The following is a 19,031-nucleotide window of genomic DNA, read 5'->3' as shown; positions in this document are numbered from 1 at the left end:
AGCTCAGTCTTTCCTCCGCCCACAGGGTTACTCTGTTGTAATTACATTTCTCAGTAAGGCTTGTCTAGAATGTAAAAATTGGGATCTCGTAGCTAATTGATTACTGGGTGGGCATTAATTAATTTAGAAAGTGTTTATAAAAGCCATGTTTGATAAGTACTCATGGCCTTTTATCATTACAAAAGGGATTGGTGTTATTTCTAGTATGAAAATCTTAAGACATTTTTACTTTGTAATTTATTTTTCCTCAGGGTCTAGCCATATCTCATTAAACAACATTAAGAATATCATTTGAACAACTGCATGAGCCTTATAACTTGCTTTTATATCACAGGCAAGGTTTTTATGAGTATTTTTGATGTCTTGAAAAAGATTTTATTACCAAAAATATAAATGTTTATAATTTCCCCTTTAAATGGTTATAGTCCATTACTGGAAAAGAATGTGAATTAAACAAATCAGCTGTAATATTCCATACTATCTTTGTTCCATCCACTCACCAAATCAATTATTTTTAGACATTGTGTGAGGAAGATCATTCACAAAACGTTGCAGTGATCAAAATTTGAAAAGCAAATTAAGGATTCCATAATAAAGCCACTAAAATTTATATTACTGTGTAATTACACCTTGGCATTTGTGCTGTTTTCACTATAAATCTTTAGCAGTCAGAGAAAAGAAAGCCTATGAAAATCATTTCTAAACTCCTGAGAAGATTGCTTTAACCCAAGCATATAGTAACAGATGCTGGCAATAGAGTCATAAAGGGATGAGAAGCACAACCTGTAGAACCTAGGCTTCCCAGGTTCATGTCACAGCCCTGCTACCACCAGCTTTCTGGCCTTGGGCAAGTTATTCTCTGTGCCTCAGTTCCCTCATCTCTTAATTGAGACAGTAGTCATATCTTCCTCATGATTACCACCACATAGATTGTGTGCCTCATTGTAAGTGTTGACTAGATAGATGTTACTTTCAGTCATCCTTGTGGTTATTGTTGTTACCTGTTTTTCGAGGGGAGGATGGGAGGATCCCCAGTTCCTAGCATTTACCTCAGCATCTCTGTCCTTGAAAGCCTTGGGAGACCATTTCAGAGGAAGTGAACATGACCGGAGACTCCCTTGGTCTGGCTCTGCCTCCGCCGCCCGCTTCTCCGGTGTCTCGGACCAGCCCACAGGAGCTGTCGGAGGAGCTGAGCAGAAGGCTTCAGATCACTCCAGATTCCAACGGGGAACAATTCACTTCTCTGATTGTAAGTGCTAATCTTGTTAGAAAAACTAAACAATGGTCTGTCATTTCTTGTTGCTTTAGGAGATTTTTGTATATAAATAACAACCAAGGGTTATCTAGCAAACTCTGACATTTACTGAAGTTCTAACTCTCTAGGAAAAGCAGGGCTATATTAAAATCAGCCCAGGCTGGTGGCAATCATGATTTGGAAAACAGCAATGCACTACTGACTCTTTTTCTTGATTTGTAAAAAATTCAAAGGAATAGAATTCCACTTCTATAATTAATAGCTTTAACCTTACAGAATTTCTTTCCCAGCCAAGAGGCTCATAAAAATAGTGCCTTCATCATGAAAGTGGTATTTCACAGTAAGAATTAGGGGCCTTTCAGACTCCTGATGAAGCTTCTGAAGTCATACTCTGCATGCCCTATCACTCCATTTCACAGAGAAGAGCAGATGTTTAAGTAGACCCAAGACAAGAGCTTAAATGGGAGGCAGAAGACACCTGCTAAGTCCCAGAGCATGAGTCCTTGAGAAAGGGTATAAAATTGTGACACTCACATGAAGATAGCGTATGAACTGAGGTTTTCAACCATCAGAGATACACTTTCTAGACGCTTCAGCTGGGACTGAACCCCAGTGAGAAGCAGTGAAATCATTCATGAAGAGCTTTGCATTTGACAATACAGAAACTGCAGAAAAGGCCCATACTAATTCCTGCATGTGCATAGAATCAAGCGCCAATGTATAGTATTTCTCGAGAATTGAACCTAAAAAATATACAATAGTAAATGATAGTAGTCTCTCCACTGACAAGGGTATCCTAGAACTAGTAGTCATTATGATCATGTTGAATATAAATGACAGCTGGACTACATAAAATATTCAAACCAAGTAAGTACTCACAAAATTGTTACTCCTTTGGCTAGGTGTTTTCACTTAAAAAGACTCCATGGGCCTATGTAGTGTGAGTTGCCCCTGATTACTTACTTGTTAATGTGCTTTCACATTAAAATTCTATGTGAATTTTTTCAAAAAGAAAATGTTATTGAGATGAAAATTTTATAATAAATGGACAGGAAAAGAAGTTTCATATATAAGATAATTTGAATTGGTAAAATTGTTGCTATGGAAACAACATAAGCAATGAAGCCATGTAATTTAAACCTATAAAAGAATCACAGAAGCCATAGCAATTATATACCATTAGTCAACCAAGTGAAAAAAAAGTGTAGTTTTCATCAGCATTAATATTAACATTTCTAGCTATTTGCATAGGGAGCAATTGTATTTAATTACTCTAAAAGCATTAAATATCCCTAAGACCCAAGTGTAGTATGGTATCATTTTCAGATTGTGTTAACTGTTAAAATGGCTAGAGAACCGTGCTCCAGCTTTGCTTCTCAGGGTCACTCTGTCTTCAAGGGCAGTAGTGTGAACTTTTACCCAGAATTGCCCATGAGTAGTCCATCATCACCGCAGAGTTCTTCTTAGACATTATCTCATTTTACTTGTTATTGCAAATTGTTAAAAACTAGCACATGCTTCAAGCTTATACCATGCACAGGCCTGCTAATAAGGAGACCTTTGACTTCTGCCTGGGATCTCCATTCAGATCTATTAGACTGTGTTTAACCACATAGAATACCAAGTGAGAGGAACATTACGCATTACACACTAATCTGTTTTTAGAGTAACCTCTCTTTTTTTCCTTCATTCTTTTTCTGTGCTACATCAACTGCACTCAGAAGCTTTATAAATACCCTATCTTTCAGAAGTAGGTCAGGATGATTTCTGAGTTTTCCCGGACATAGAATCCAACTAATTCTTTATCAACTGTAGTAATCAACAAATGCTAAATAGCCATATATCACTGTTTCTTCCTGCTTTTTCCTCTGTTATATTAGAATTTCCCCAGAGCTGGCATCCTAAGCAGAGTACAAGACTGCTCACTTCTAATTGGTGGTTGGAAAGCAGCTCTTGAGCATGGCAGGGACATGTTGAGTTTCTTTTCCAGTAGTTTTGGTCTCCACAGGCCATCCCCCGCCAGTCATTTTCCAGTACTGTGGCTTGAACTCAGGCCCCTTGCGCTGAGCTGAATCCCCAGCCCTTTTGTTATATTTTGAGACAGGCTCTCAAAATCAGGACTTGAGTTTGTGGTCTTCCTGCCTCAACCTCTCAAAGTACCAGGATTACAAGTGTGCATCGTTGGACCTGGCTTCTTATTTTTATTGTTACTTCTAAGATCCATTCAAAATCCCAGTCTGCTGAAAATACTGAGAATTGATAAAAAGGATTGCTTGACTCTCATTGCTCTGAAAAGATGTTTCATTTAATTACCTCCCAATATCAAAAGTAATTCATAGAGCTGGGCCTTGTGGTACACACCTGTAATCTCAGCACTCTGAGAAGCTGAGGCAGGAAGATTGTGAGTTTGAGCCTAGCCCAGGCACCTTAGCGAGACCCTGTCTCAAAATGAGTAACAAAAAAGGACTGGAGATACTGTTCAGTGTGAAAATCTTGGGTTCAGCCCCTAATACTTAAAAAAAAAAGTAGTGCATAGGATTATATGATAGATTTTTTTTTAAACCAGTGAACCTTATTTCTAGGAATATGCCTCTTGACGCCTGCTGTCTTTTCCTCCCCTCCAGCAGAGAGAACCCTCTTCCAGGCTACGGTCCTGCAGTGTCACTGACACAGTCGCGGAGCAAGGCCACCTACCACCGGTAACCCATGCTCATTTCCAGTTATCAGCTGGCTTGGCAGCTTTGATGTAAAAACTTCTGGGCTTCTAAGAAAGAGTTTTTCCTGTACATGTCCATTCACCAAATAAATGAGACATTTAAAAATTTCCTAGCAAATTGTTCAAGGAGAGTAAGTCTCCAACACAGAGAATTGTTACTGCCACCAAGGTCTGTAAAATGCTAAAAACCTCATTGCTTTGGTTTTCCACCCAAATTTATATCAATCCTGGTGTGCTTACTTGGCTGAAGCTACCAGATACATTTATAATTCTTGTTCGGTCCCTGTAGCCGAATCCAGTGAGCTGGACTCTGGAAGCTCACTGAGCCCTTCGAGCAGGAAGAACTCTTCTCGGCAGACAGCTTTGTGCCCCTTTCCACTACCAGCTGCCTAAATTCCCAGCTCCACGAAACTGCTGTGCACTCTCTCTTTAAAGACAGCTCTACAAGTAAACAAGTGGCTGTAATTCATGCTCACTCTCCCACAGTTGTAAAAACTATCAGCAAACACAGAAGTGGTAGAGGGTTTAATAATGCCTAGTGTATATAAAAATAAACATTCAAATTGGAAAGCACACCAGCACTGCCTTGGGAGATATTTGGTGTTCAGGTTCCATTTGATATTTGACCTTGATTAGGTTTTTTATTGCTACAAATCCTTGATTTTTTTTACATACTTTATTATGTATGAATTTAGGGGTGGAAGAGTGCAGTTAAAGTCTTTGAAACCAATGTCTCCCTGGTCCTGTACATTTTTACCTGGCTTTAAAGGTTATTTTTGCCTATGTTTTAGTTTTTTAAGTTTCAAAAATGAATTAATGAGTATATTAGTCAAGATAATAGATTCAGTTGTGATTTGGGCCAGGTACTGGTTAATAATAAGCTTGAAGAGGTCGTCTTATCTGGGAAGGGGTCAGCACAGGCCCTCCACTCCCCAAACAGAACAATGAATGATAATGAATAGGTGGGTTCCTGCTTAGCCTAATAATGCTGTGATTTTCCTTGATGAATTAATGGCACTTTCTCTCCTTTTCAAAATCAGTGTCAGTTTCATTTGCCCAACAGCTTATTTTCATAAAAATGAAATTCCTCCCTCTACTGTTCTCTCATACAGTGCTTCGAGCTCATTGATCACCAGTGGCCTCTCACCTGAGTTTTGTCAGATTTGTGAATGTGCTATTATTGGACAGTGGGGGCAAAGCCGATTGGCTTTTGATTTTTGTCTTGTAAGAAGTCTCACTTTGGTGAGGTTGTTATTGTTCCCCTACATCAAGGGAACAGCCCAGGCCTCTTTTGGGATGGCATGAGGGCAGGTGGGGGTCCTGCTTCTCTTTGGCTGCTGGTCATCAATGTCTGCTCATCTTTGTTTAGACCGAATGTCAGAGGTTCTAATCTCATGCCACCTGCCTTACAGTGCTGCCACAGCAGTGATTCTTGATTCACTAAATGATGGGTTGGACCCTTACGTTCATTTCACTGACATCAATTATCATTTAACAGCCCAGCGCCCCAACTGGGAGAGCGCGCTCATCAACTGTCACGGGTGGTGAGGAGCCAACGGTAACGACACATTTTATCAGACATTAAAGTCAGCAGGGCAGTTTAATATTTTGATTAATGGTGAATATGCTGTCTCCCTTCTTTAAATTGAGGTTGGCTTCTTTGTGCTACAGAGAGGCACATATTTCCTGTTTTAAGCTTATTTTTAGATTGTTCAAAGGTACCAAATAAAATGAAATAATTTTTAGTACCATATTATCTTGTTTGGAATATCATCAGGCTTCGGTTAAGTGTGTTTGATTTGATCGTCTAGAATATAGGTTTGCCTTTTAGCATTTGTACTTCTGATAAGCTTTTCCTTGTTGGTTAAAATAATGTGGTTGGAGAATAACCAGGGAAGCCACGGAAATCACATGAGAGTCCAGCTTGTGCCCAGTGCTGAACTCTCCTCTGCGTCTCCCATACCACGTTTTTTTTACCAGAGGACTGCTAGACCTTTTGTGTCTCCTGCATGAGCCATTAAACTTTCTCTGCCATCAGTGGCTTGACTCACAGGAATGGACATGTGTTTGAACAATTCCCAAGATGGAGGATCATAATTTTTTTTAAAATCTTTTTTTGGTGCCAGGGATCAAACTCAGGACCTTGTGCTTGTGAGGCAGGCGCAGCGCCACTGAGCTAAATACCCAGCCCTGAAATATTTAAATGGTCCAGAAAAATTGATGTTTCTTTAAGCCAAGTATCTATTACTCTTCTTACTTGATGTGTTGAATAATTTATAGTATTCATGTCTATGGGTAACTTAGATTTGGCTGTGTATTTTAATTGTCTGTGTTCTCCATGATCCCTGAAGTCAGATTAGCTTTGTTTATGGTCTGAGTGTGATAGCTAATTGAAAAATTTTCCTTATTGTTCACCTTTGTTGCTTTTGCTGTAACTGCTTATTGCTTTGTGGATAGATTTAACTACATATACAATAGCTGATTTTCTGAAGGATGTTGATGATTTAAAGGAATGATTAGGCATAGTGTTAGAATTTAGTGCTTAGCTTTGTATAAAGAAAAATCAAATTAGCAATCAGTAACAATCAACTCAGTTTAAGGTATTGAGGTGCCATGATTTGTATGAAAGTTATACTGTCTATTAGGTGAGCCAGGCTTAGCCTGCAGTAGAATTCAAAGAACTCTGCATGAACTAGCTTATTTCCTACTGCTGCCAGTAATTTCTGTGCTAATAATGGAATGCACTTCAAGGTACATAGATCATTTCATGAGATGGTTTCATTATTTCACTATGCGGATGAGCATCCTTTCATGTATCATTCAGTTTTGCATTTTGTTAGCCAAATAACCTGTTTTTAACTTTGGAACATGAATAGCTGATAATCATAAATGACAGAGTAAACAATCAGTGTAGTACCAGGCTCCATGGCGAGAGCCACCTGGCAGGACAAGGTGACCCATCGAAGTGAGATGCCATCTGGCTGTGGAAACTATCCTTCTTCTTGCCTGTGTTTCACTCTCCCCCATCAATGAATTAAAATATGGATCGGGTTTGGTTTTTTATTATTAAAGACCTAACCTCAGTAGTTTCTACGAATGTCACCCACTTTCGCTCTGTGGTTTCTCAGTACCAAGATAGGTTTGAAGGGATTATATCCCTTTCCCCCCACCCCATCATTCCTTGTCATGACTTCCGTGGACTTTCTCTTTTCCAGTTTTTTATCATGTTTTTTCTTTGTTTGTTTGTTCTCTTTGACTCGCTCCCTGGCTCTTCTCCATATCAACCCACACTGAAATGTGTGCCTAGGTTGGGGCGCCCTGGAATGGGTTGTCTCACTCCTGCTTCTGTTTTTCTCAGATGCTTCTTTGTGCACAAGGAACACATGCTGCTTTATTTTATTTTTTAAAAGCAGAATGTCTAAATAATGTTAAGCAAATTGATTTTTTACTGATGCTCATTCTTTTGGGACATTAATAATTAATATTCAGTGATATGAATGCATCACAATTTATGTAATTTTCTCACATTGAAGGACATTGAGGCATTATACACTATGTTGCAGTAACCATTCCAGGATGTCTTTCCATATCATGCTTTTCCTTTAGTACAGTGTGAGGCCTGATTCTCGCCAGAGGAACCACAGCTCTGATTTATGGCGAGTAAATACACACTGGTGTCACTTTCAGGCAGGCCAAGCCAGAGCCCTCCCCTTGAGATATAAGGAGAGGGATAGCGCAGTCCTTTGATCTTTGCTTTTTGGATTCTAAAAATATATTAAGGTACTACCATGACAGAGTTTGAGCAAGTCTTGAAAAATCTGTGACTGTCTGTTAAAGTAGTTTTTTATAAAATCATATTGAAGTCTTTTCACTTTAAAGATACTCAAGTTCTTCATTTTAATGAAAGAAACAGAGCCACCATGAAGTTATAGTTAATGATTATTTGACATCATAAGGCACAGTATAGTATATTTGTTCTCCAGAGGAAAACCTGTAAAATATTATGCTAACCAGCAAGTTTTAGTTTGGTTTTTGATTACCTAGCTTGTTTCTTGAGTCTAGAATGTTGGCATGCATGCAGCAGTAGAAGCTTGATCTGTATGTGGAACCCAAGGCCTGCTGCTCTCTGGCCATGTGTGGTGGGAGGCAATGTTCTGAGTCACAAATGGAATCATCAGCACAGGTTGTTCTGCATGCTCATTTGGAAAGGATGCTGTAAAGGAACATTTTAATAATACCATCTTGCATAAATACAGCTCATTTACAGATTGCTGGTTCAATTCTCTATAGAAGGGAGAATGAACATTTTAATCAAATTCAGTGTTCTCTCTGCCACACTCCTAATTTTCCATAATTCGATTAGTCCTGTTAACTACAGATCTGTGAAAGTAACCCAGCTTCTGGAAATCCATACAACTTAGAATTTAATTTTGAGACTAGTTGTGGCACATCCAAGTTATTTTAGTTTATCAGTTGCCTCATAAATATCCTTTTCATGGATGCAGTAACTGTAAAATTAGGCTTGAGGTTTCTGGAACTGAGTTTCCTGAGAGCATATCAAATTGCCTCTCCTCACAAAATAACTCAGCAAGGAAGAAGAGAAATAATAAATCTACTTAGTATTTCACTGAATCAGAGCATTTTTGACTAAGCCATATAAACCATAGGTCAAACTATAGTACATCCTTTGTCACAAATGCTGATTGACACTAACATAGGTTATGACTTGGTTTGCCTGCACAGTTGATCTGCACAGATGTTTAGAAGTAGCTAGAAGGTAGCACTTTCATACTGGTGCTACAGCTGGAGAAGAAGAAGGAAAAAGCTCTGTTCAGGCTGTGGGGTAATCATCTGTCTCAGTGGTCATGAAAGGATTAAGTCTGCCAGTTAATGTTTCTGCTCTTATTGAATCTTCACATTGGGATCCAGGAGACCTTGTGGTCAATCTTGGAATTATCTGGTGGTCCCTTTAGGACTTATCTGGGAAAATGTCAAGGAAACAGTTACTACATTTTTAGCAGGAAGGTTTCTCACAATCTTCCCTTGCCTGGTAAACATGTTTTAGAAATAACCAATGAGTCAGTGGCTTCCTCATTAATTATGTTGTTAATTTTTCTCTGGAGTGTGATGTTAAGCTTATGAAGCAGACTATAGAGCCTCTTTAGGTACTTTTCTGAATACAGTACTTGAAGTAAACTTGTTCAAGTTTCTGTGGGGTCCACTGAGAGGCTCTGCCTGGAACCTTCTTCACCAAGGCACATTGTTAGTACTAATAGAAAAGGTGGGATACGGGAGGAAGAAGTTGAGTGAAGAGGAGATGTGCATCCTGAACCCAATCCAGAGAGAGTGACACCTGCTGAGACTTGTGGAGAGTCAAGGAAAGCAGTGCCCAGAGCAGCACTGTTCCTAGTGTCCCACCTATGTCATTGCTAGCCGTTGGCTCCCATGCCTTTCACATTGTACCAGGAGCCTGGTCATGGTTAGTATTGTTTTTCTGAGCCCCCTCCTCCAGAGCCCCAGTTTCTGAGTGCAAATCTAAGACACAGCACTTGTGTATGCAGGCTTTCTGCAACAGCACCAGCCCTATGCATCTCATCACCTCATGACCCATCCTTGGTAGTTCTGTATTCCTCTATCTATACTGTATTTCTCAAGCTACTTCTTACAAGCAAAAGTGTCTCAGGAATCCTTTGCAATCTAATTTGGTCTATCAAAATATAGTGACTCCACATGCCTCTAAACCCAGAAACTTCACGTGGTTCTTTAAGCCACCTAAGAGACAGACTCCATATCAGCAGACTGGGGTAAGCACAGTCTCAGCTGTGAGGCTCTGTGGGATTTCTCCATCAGGTAGGCAGGCTGGGCCATGCAGACCTGCTGGTGCCCCTCAGGATTCTGTGCTACTGCAGGAGTCCAGGTGTCAAAGCTGAGGGGCTCTATGTCGGGTTTTTATTTTGCCCTGAAAGCTGTTGTGTGTGGGATGTGAGTTAATGGAAGAATTTAGGACTAAGCTAGAGAAGCATCCCTGTGGCTTGATGGAAGAAAAGTATCCAGAGATCCCCTCAAGGAAAGCAGCATCGGGCAACTTGACATATCTTTCAACTCTATGTGGTTTGGTAGCAACATTTAGTAACTAGAACAGACTGCAGTATTTTTTTCTCTCCTTATAGTCACCTTAACAATGTCTCTGTGTTTAAGACACAGAGAGGTGTCTTTGAGAGGTGAGTGCAAGAATGTGAGGATGTGATCCCCCAAGCTGGGTGAGATTCATCTCACAGTAGAGTTGAAGCTCTTGGAAGTCCATGGGTTTCTTTCAGATACTCACTGAAATGTTTTCTGTACAATTAGAATTAACTTACCTTGTCCAGAAAATATAATTGTCTAGGTGTATGTAAGTTTATTAAATTGATCAGAAAACAAATGCTAGTTGTTAAATAATAATGATTTCTTGCACAAACAGCCATCAGTGGCCTATGTACATACCACGCCGGGCCTACCTTCAGGCTGGGAAGAAAGAAAAGATGCTAAGGGACGCACATACTATGTCAATCATAACAATCGAACCACAACATGGACTCGACCAATCATGCAGGTATGAAGATCACCATCCAACCTAAAATCACAGGCCATAACAGCCAAGATGGATATGACCTACATCCTATTCCCAATGTTTATGTACTGTTCAGAAGGACTTGTGTTTTCAAAAGTTGCTGAAGAACCACATGCATTTCTTTAAGTGTAATTTTGCCTTCGGAAGACTTGGTCTTCAAATCAGCCTGGCCTTGGATACATTTTATTTTGTTATTGTTTTGTTTTTATATTTTGTAGTGCTAGGGATTGAACATGCTAGGTAAGCACTTTACCCCTGAGCTACACCCCAGACCTTGGTCAGATTTTTTCAAGTGTGATATGCAAGGTATTTTCCAAGTCCAAGCCTATTGCAGTGTAAAGCTTCTGCCCCTGCTGCCCCTTCTTCTTTTCCAAAGCTAGTTTCTATGCAGACCAGTGATTCATTTTTATTTCTCTTGAATGTGTTTCCCCATCCTTTCCCCCATTATTATGTTTAATTATTTCCTCCATGCTTTAAATAGGCCAGACCTCTTATTATTGCTGTGTGTGTTGTTGTTTGGGTTCACACTCCTAATCACACACAGGGAGATCCTCATATGAAGCTAACTTGTTTTTGCCTTCAAAATAGCTTGCAGAAGATGGTGCCTCTGGATCAGCCACAAACAGTAACAACCACCTAATCGAGCCTCAGATCCGCCGGCCTCGTAGTCTCAGTTCGCCAACAGTAACTTTATCTGCCCCACTGGAGGTGAGAAGGCTACCTCGTCCAACCAGGGTCACCTCTGTCGTGTGGCTTCTCATTCTTTCTCTTTTCTCTCTTAACTTGGCCTTCAGTTTTGCAGCCAACTCCTCTCTGCTCAGCCGTATGTTGCTGGTGAGGGGTGTTCTGTGCAGACTCCCTACATGCTTCTCTGTCTGGCCCAGATAACATCCTGGACCCTCACACAATTCTCATTCTCATTTGGCTGACACCGTACGTCGTAACTTGTGCTGGATGTGGGCACGCTCTTTTCAGAACTTTTACCATTCTTGTGTTTTGCTCCTTATTGCCTGTTACCTCATTAGAACTGCCTGATAACTCTTTGCAATACCAATGCTTATATTGAGTTTTTAAACATAGCTGTTGCTTTGATCATTCTTTTTTCTTTGACTGTAGGGTCTTTCATTGTATGGGCGTTCATGTTTCTGATGCATATCTTTATCCTTAAATCATTGCTGGACATCTGCTTGTGCACTCTCCTGTTTGTGTTGTTTTAGTGCCGTTACAAATGTCAGAGAGCTAGAAAAGCCAGAGAGTAAATGTTTGAAGTTCTAAACTTGACTGTGCCCTAGAGATGGCTGTGGGTTCTTCCTTGCTCTGGTCAAGCTGCTGCTAAGTGGAATGGGTGATTGCTTTTGCAGACTGTCATGTAAATGTCATGGGTCACAACTATGTCATTCCAGTTGGCTTCATTAGTGGAGGTTTTTATTTCTGTGCTCTAAAATTTGCCAATCTGTTCTTCATTAGACTGTGAGCTCATTAAGAGCAGGGACACATTTTTCTCCATTCTGTAAAATCTCTATCCATAATGTTTAATACAGAATAATATTTCTGATACATACCCAGTGGCTACCAAATATTGGTAGTTATAAATACTTAATACTGTTGTGTGTTTAACCAACAACTAAGAAGTAGTGTAGAAAAGGAGAAAAAGTATAAAGTTAGACTGATTTGAAAGAAAATGAGTGAAGAAACAGGTTTTTAGGAGCTTCTCCCTGTCCGTCTCCAAGGAAGAGCATTCTACAGTACCCAGGTACATTTTGATACATTGGAATAGCACATGGCAAAGAGTTCTAATGCTCATTATTATTCCTTAGGGTGCCAAGGATTCACCCATACGCCGGGCTGTGAAAGATACTCTTTCCAATCCACAGTCCCCACAGCCATCACCTTACAACTCCCCCAAACCACAACACAAAGTCACACAGAGCTTCCTGCCACCTGGCTGGGAAATGAGGATAGCTCCCAACGGCCGGCCTTTCTTCATTGACCATAACACAAAGACTACGACATGGGTAAGGCTGCTGCTTTTATTTGGCACCATTTTCACCTTGAAGTCTGGCATTACTTCTGGCTTCCCATACTCGGTGCTCATACTTCTCATACAGGAGTGTCTATGAGGCTGTCTCACAGGGTTCTCAGGGTAGTGGGCTGGTGAGTGTGGAGACAGAACCTGATGGTCGGGGCCCAGTGCCAGCTTGCCCTGCGTTCCTCACAGCACTCCTACAGAGCACCGGTTTTGACAACTGGCCACATTTGAGAAATGGGTGGCCCTCCATATTGCTAGGATTTTGATGTTACCATAGCACATCTTACGCCATTGCAATTTTATAAGGAATTATAATCTTTCTAAAGATATTTTTTGTTTGTCCATTTCTTTTTGCATCAGTATTGACGTAACCCCTGTTATTTGATTTGTCACTTTTTTTAGTTCAATCACATTAGTATTTTGCATTTCTATATTACATTTTAAGCCCTTTATGTAGTGTATGACTTGGTTGTAAAATCTGATCATTCTTTTCAGTATTTTGTAAAAAAATTATTTTTCTTATCCTGCTGCACTTTTCCTGTGCTCCCGAATCATGAGTGAGAAAAGGTCTGTGTGTTGTATTAACTTAGGCAAAACGAGATTAAGCAAAGTGAATATGCATATCTTTATATTCGTCTATCAGACATTTTTTCAGTTGAGCCAGTGGTGGCTTTTTCAAGGTAGCATGTAGTTCTTTTAAAAGTCTGTTGGTATTTTTCTAATGTATAATCTCTAGAACTACAATTGAACTGAAGTAAGTTCTCTTATTTCTGGCTTGTTTGGGTACTACAAGTTGTTTGTTTTTTATATCCCCATCTAATTGTCTGGGTAGAGTTAACTCAGAGATAACTTAGTCCCATCATTTGTGCTGCTTACTTAGAACTGGTGTTATTTGAAAGCCGGTTAAGTATTGGAGATTTGTCCCTGGCCTAGGTTCTTCAGTGTTGTCTTGAATATAAACTTGCACTTTAAATTCCCATTTCTAGTGATGGACCCCTAGCATGTCCAGCTAGTCCCTGGAACAGCAGCGTATGTTAAGGAGTTTCTACTTGGCCCATTGTGTGATGTTAATCCAGTCCTGTAACAATTAGACTGGAAGGCACTCCCTTAAGTCCTGTGGACCATAATACAGCATGTCCCTTGAGGGCATTCTTGGCACTTGGGGCAGCCCTGTGCTTTCTCCTGTGGGATGTTTCACATCCTTGGCTCCTGGCACTGAATGTTAATAGCTGCCATCACTCCCTTCACCAATATACCGATAACCAAAAATGCTCCACACATTTCCAAACACTCCTCAGTGAGAACCACTCTAAAAGCTCTTCCTATTTTGTAGTAAAAGAATTTAGTGACCTGCCAAGAACACTTATCATTGAGATCTGATGACATTCATTTGGTAAACTGATAACTACTTCTAAAGCATCTAATGACATGGAGGTTTGTTTGACTCACCTTTTAGTCTGAGATGGTATTACAGGTTTGTGGGCCAGATAGGACTAAAGACAGGCAGCTCTTTGGAAAACAGAGTAATAAAGATTGGTTTTAGGTGGGTTTTTTGTCATTGACACAGAACCTGTGGCTGACCTACAGGTGTTCCCCTTTCCCATACCGCTTCTGTAGTTTCAAACCCTCAGCCAGAAATTGGAGCTCCAGAAACAGGGGGTAAATGTTGTAAAAGTAAATGGATTAGTGTATGGAGCCACTGTGGCTTGCCAACATAAGCTATGATTTTAGTAATCTGAACTAGCTTAGTAATCAAATCCCCTAACCTTTTCACAGCCTTTCACGCCATAACTGCACTGTAATTGCAACTGGGCAGATTTTATTTTAAATAGCACTACCTTATTTATTGCCAGCATTGTTGCTGAATGAAACCCAGTTTTAACTTTCAGTTGTCTCTTTCTACCCAGATACTTGTTACTAATTCACTCACTTAAAATTGCTAAAACATTTTGTTGCTGCTGCTGCCACTGCTATTGAAGATCCTTAAGGCAACAACTGGAAATTCCCCAAGTTGCTGCCCTTCTTAAGTAAACTTAGATGTGCTGCCACAGCTGTGTTATCTCATATCAACAAAGACCTGCACAGAATTCTCAGTATGGAAGACACACTCTAAATTACATGTGCATTTCAGCGGAAGTATGGAGGGGGAGGGTACTGTCGGGATCATTTTTGGCTCAAAACCTGTTTCAAGTTGATTTGGGGGTTTGTTTTGTTTTTTAAAAAGAATAATTGAGAAGGTATCATACATCTTTATGCTTCTGAGATTCATTAAAATAGTAAAAGGAAGAAAACTGGTAGGACAGGTTGAGAGTAAAGAAAATAATACTTCCTGCTTTGGCCTGGATGCTATTTACACTAGTCTAGTCAGAAGTATGAGAATATTCAGGCCATTTCCCTCTGCGCACTGATAGAGTAAAATTCCATTTCAAGTCTATTTTAAGACCCGTTCATCTATACATACAAATGAGGCACACAGCATGCCCGTAGTCCATTTGGGAAATATACCTGGCCACGTTCTAAAGAAATGGTTTTGTTTTGTCCTCTCCTGGGTCATGCTGCCAGGGAATGAGTGCTAGAGGCCACCAGGAGGCCTGGGCTTGCCATGGAGCAGCTCAAAGCTTTAGCACAGTTTTGTAAAAAAAAAAGTTTATACCGTAGTGTCTCAGTTTTGTATTTATACTCAAGTTCAACATAATAAGATTGATTGTAGCCTAGCCATTATTGCCCGTCTCTTCCAGGATAGAAAATATAAAGGATAAAGCACAGGTTTGTTTTTTTTTTACTAATCAGTATTCTCATATTTTATATACTGTTAAATAAGGAAACCTTTTTCAGAAAACAAAGAGTCGTCTTTACATTCTGTTTAAAAATTTTCAACTGGATTGAGGGAAGCAATTAATTATCCATTGCCCTTACTGTGCTGAGAAAAGGGGGAAACGGCCAAGTATGTTTACATATTTCATTCATTTATATTCATGTCTTGTGCAGCCTCGTTAGTATTCCAGCTTGCCATCATTCCTAAAGTTGGCCATAACTACTGCTGGTCCTTTACTGCCACCTCCTACTCCAGTGATGGCCAACTTTTGAGAGCTTTCAGTGATAAAAAACAGCCAGCTGTGGCACACATGCCGTAGGTTTGCCACCACTGTCCTACTGCATCAGCTGTGGGGTGCCTTCCTCCTTGGGTGTTTTAGGGTCCTCATAGGGAGAGTGATTTCAGTAGTCACCACCAGACAGCTGTCAAGTTTGGTTCACAGCAGCAGTTGCCATTATTTTGATTAATGTTGGTAAAATAAATGATATGATCCCTTAGGGCTTCTGGTCCTTACACTCTGTGAAGCCTGGGTTTCCATGCAAGGCCATTTTAGCACGCCTGTGAAATTTTATATTTTATACTTTTGTTACACACACCCCCCCCCGTTCCCTAGCACTCTTCTTTAATCTTAGTTATTCTCTTCCTCCCTCCCTCCCTCCCTCTCCCTCTCTCTCCCCCTCCCCAAATCACTAGCTTTTTGCCACAAAACGCACAGCTGATTATGATTCTAAGACAGAGCTGACCTTGCATATAGCATCCAGAACCCTGCCTCCTCTCATGTGGTAGCTGTCCAAGGCTTTCTCTAAACCTGGCATGGTCATTGGCATGGGGGCCCAAACTCCCTGGGAGCTGTATCCTTACCTAGTCTAGCCTAGAGTTAGAATTGAGTGGATAGCTTTTATGGATTTTGATGCTTTAAACCTTTCCTCTGTCTACAGTTAAGCAGTCAAAAATATTTACCAGATTATCTATATGTTTAACACATTTCTGTACTCTCTATATCTTCACTGTAGTACTATAGAATTCCAGACTCACTTTGTACCACTTCTCAGACTTTTAAAAAGAGATTAGATTCAGGGTCACCATTAATTACAAACTGCTAAGATGATTTATTTCTTCCACTAAAAGTTTGCTGTACTTAACAGAAGGCAAAGGTTAATTTTATTTCTGTGATCTTTTTATTTTTATCACTTCCCAAAATTTATCTATGGATGCTATATGGCTTTTGCTGTGACTCAAGGAATTGTTGAAGCAACAAACTTTTAGTAACTTGACAGCAGCAAAGGCTGGAAAATAATTGAATTAAGCTAGTGTCAGATGTCTTAAGGGTTTGCTTTTTAATCTTGGGCAGATAATGTGTTATTCTAGTTGAAAATATATTTTTCTGAGTTTTGTGAATCTTTTGAGTTTAAAGACGTGGATCATCCCAGTTCCATCATATTTAATTGGGCAGCTCCCAGTCTCGGTCATAACCTATGGCCAAATCTGTATTTTTGCTGATACTTTTTCTCATCTAAAGAAACAGAGACCACATGTCCGACCTCCTAATAAGGAGTGTTGCAAAATCATGTCTGACAATTCTTTGTAAATCAAGCGTGACCCAAGATGTCAGTACGCATTTTTCTTTTCTTGATTCTCCGTGGTATTTTATGAGGCATACTCCTTAAGAAAAACTCTTATACATTTTTATATTAAAACATAAATGAGAACCCACCGTGCAGAACTTGGTGGGAATCGCAATAAAGCTTCATAGTTGGGTACTTGATTTCTTACAGTGAAGCAGGCTATATCAGGAGCAACCACATGACTTGCCAGTTAGACCAGATTCAGAAACCCTGCCTACCTCAGGAAGCAGCAGAGAGACACAGGCACTGATGGGGTGCTGCTCCTATGTATCAAGACCCCAAGGGAGACATACAAACCCTTGCCCCCTCCCATCTGGAACAGAGTCATGTCATCACTGGCACTCTTTGTTCTGATTTCCATAACACTGCTAGGACCCTGTCCCCTGTCACCTTTCCAAAGTCTGGGGGAAATAGTTCACCTTTTTAAATATTTATACCCTCCTTCTTTCACTGAGCAGAAGGTAAAGAGTAGAGACTTGAGAGATGGTTAACCAGGCTTTCTGTAAAAAGCAAAGTGGTGGGATCCTTCCCATATACTACTCACAAACAACCTTGTTGCAACATTCCAAGGAGGGAAGGAATCCATATCTGCATACAGAGTCCCTCTTAACATCTTCCACCTTTTCCATTTTTTCTTGCAGGAAGATCCACGCCTGAAATTTCCAGTACATATGCGATCAAAGGCATCTTTAAACCCCAATGACCTTGGCCCTCTTCCGGTGAGTGTACTGGAGATGCATGGAATGTTCTGAAAGCATTTGTTCAATAATCTGCCCAGTGTTGATGGAGAGGCCCTGTGAGTCTTCTCTTTCTCCAGGCTTCCTCGGTCTTCCTCGGTGTTTGTTAGTAGGGCTGAATTTTTGTTGGCATTCTAAGTCTACATTGCAGTGTATGTGATACCACCACTCGAGAAATAAGTTTCTGAGTTGCTAGGCACTTAGTGGAAGGAAGTGCTAGGCACTTGAACTAGAATATGCAAGAGGCATTCACTTCAGGTGGCAATGTAAGCAGCACACATTTATTTTACAAGTTAATAACCACAGAGCTCCATCCGTTTGCTGATGTAGTCATAGCAAAAAAAATACTGAAAACAGTGTGGGAGAAAAAAGGTATAAGTAATCACCGGAAGTTTCTGTAAGTCACTTACCCTGCAAATATTTTCAGTTTTTTCTCCCTTGTGGGTGACTATAAATCTAATGTTTTACCAGCTTGTTTTCTTTGGGAGAGTGGAGCTCTTTGGTCCAAATGGATTTTGAATGAAACTTCATTGTGCATCTTCCTCAACAACCTGCTCATAAAGAAAGCTGGAGGGTAGGGGGCAGAAGGTTGGGTGCTAAGACTAATGTTAAGTGGGATTTGTGCAGCTGTGTGTGTGTGTTGTCTTCCAAGCATAAGAACCTTTCTTTTGACCAGCGTAGGATATAGTACAGCAAAAAATTTCCCTTTTTTATTAGTATATGTTTGTAATGCATAATAAATACATTCATTATGGGGAATTGACACATATACATATCACATCTTCATCTTTTTTACTTCCCCTTCCCCTCATTATGGCAAAATTTAGGGCTACAAAAGTTAGGATTCATGTTTTATTCATTTATAACACATATATCCCTCATTATCCAAATCTGTTTGGTTCCTGGGTTCAGAGGGAGAGAGCCTGGAGAATAAATTTAGAAAGTATGTTGTCTGAGTCCATTGGATTCCTGAGTCTCATTTGGCAAGTAGGGACAGTTCAGATAATGAAGGCATACCAGCCTTGTCCTAAAAAATTATTCAAATCATTTACTTCCTGCAGGAACAAAAGGCACCCTTCAGTAGGGTTAAAATAAAGACCCAGGTCCTTGTTAGAGGGCAGAAGAAGTAGGCTCTGTGTGCCTATGAGCAGCAAGCAGTTTCCATTCAGTTTTATGGTTTGAAACTGTGGTTTTGACACCTGCCTGTGTGCCCACAACACTGCCCCGCCTAGTGCAGGTTCCCA

General features: G+C 40.2%; 1 protein-coding gene across 31 annotated transcripts in view; it reads left to right on the top strand.

Annotated features, from left to right (window-relative positions):
* Nedd4l (NEDD4 like E3 ubiquitin protein ligase) overlaps positions 1-19,031 on the top strand; it is a 353,886-nt gene that overhangs the window by 289,554 nt on the left and 45,301 nt on the right. For 20 of the 31 annotated variants that reach the window (XM_004858400.4, XM_087188986.1, XM_087189030.1 and 17 more), the window contains 7 exons: positions 1,073-1,249; positions 3,880-3,954; positions 5,470-5,529; positions 10,432-10,563; positions 11,170-11,289; positions 12,399-12,596; positions 17,692-17,769. In XM_004858400.4, the coding sequence (XP_004858457.1) occupies positions 1,073-1,249; positions 3,880-3,954; positions 5,470-5,529; positions 10,432-10,563; positions 11,170-11,289; positions 12,399-12,596; positions 17,692-17,769 (840 nt within the window). The remainder of the gene's footprint in view (positions 1-1,072; positions 1,250-3,879; positions 3,955-5,469; positions 5,530-10,431; positions 10,564-11,169; positions 11,290-12,398; positions 12,597-17,691; positions 17,770-19,031) is intronic. The other 11 variants (XM_004858402.4, XM_087189046.1, XM_087189043.1 and 8 more) reach the window with 5 other exon arrangements.

Source organism: Heterocephalus glaber, unplaced genomic scaffold (assembly GCF_053883595.1).
Source record: "Heterocephalus glaber isolate CG9 unplaced genomic scaffold, H.glaber_assembly_v1.0 deba00000331, whole genome shotgun sequence".
Lineage (NCBI taxonomy): Eukaryota > Metazoa > Chordata > Mammalia > Rodentia > Bathyergidae > Heterocephalus > Heterocephalus glaber.
This window is presented reverse-complemented; position numbering and strand designations above follow the sequence as displayed.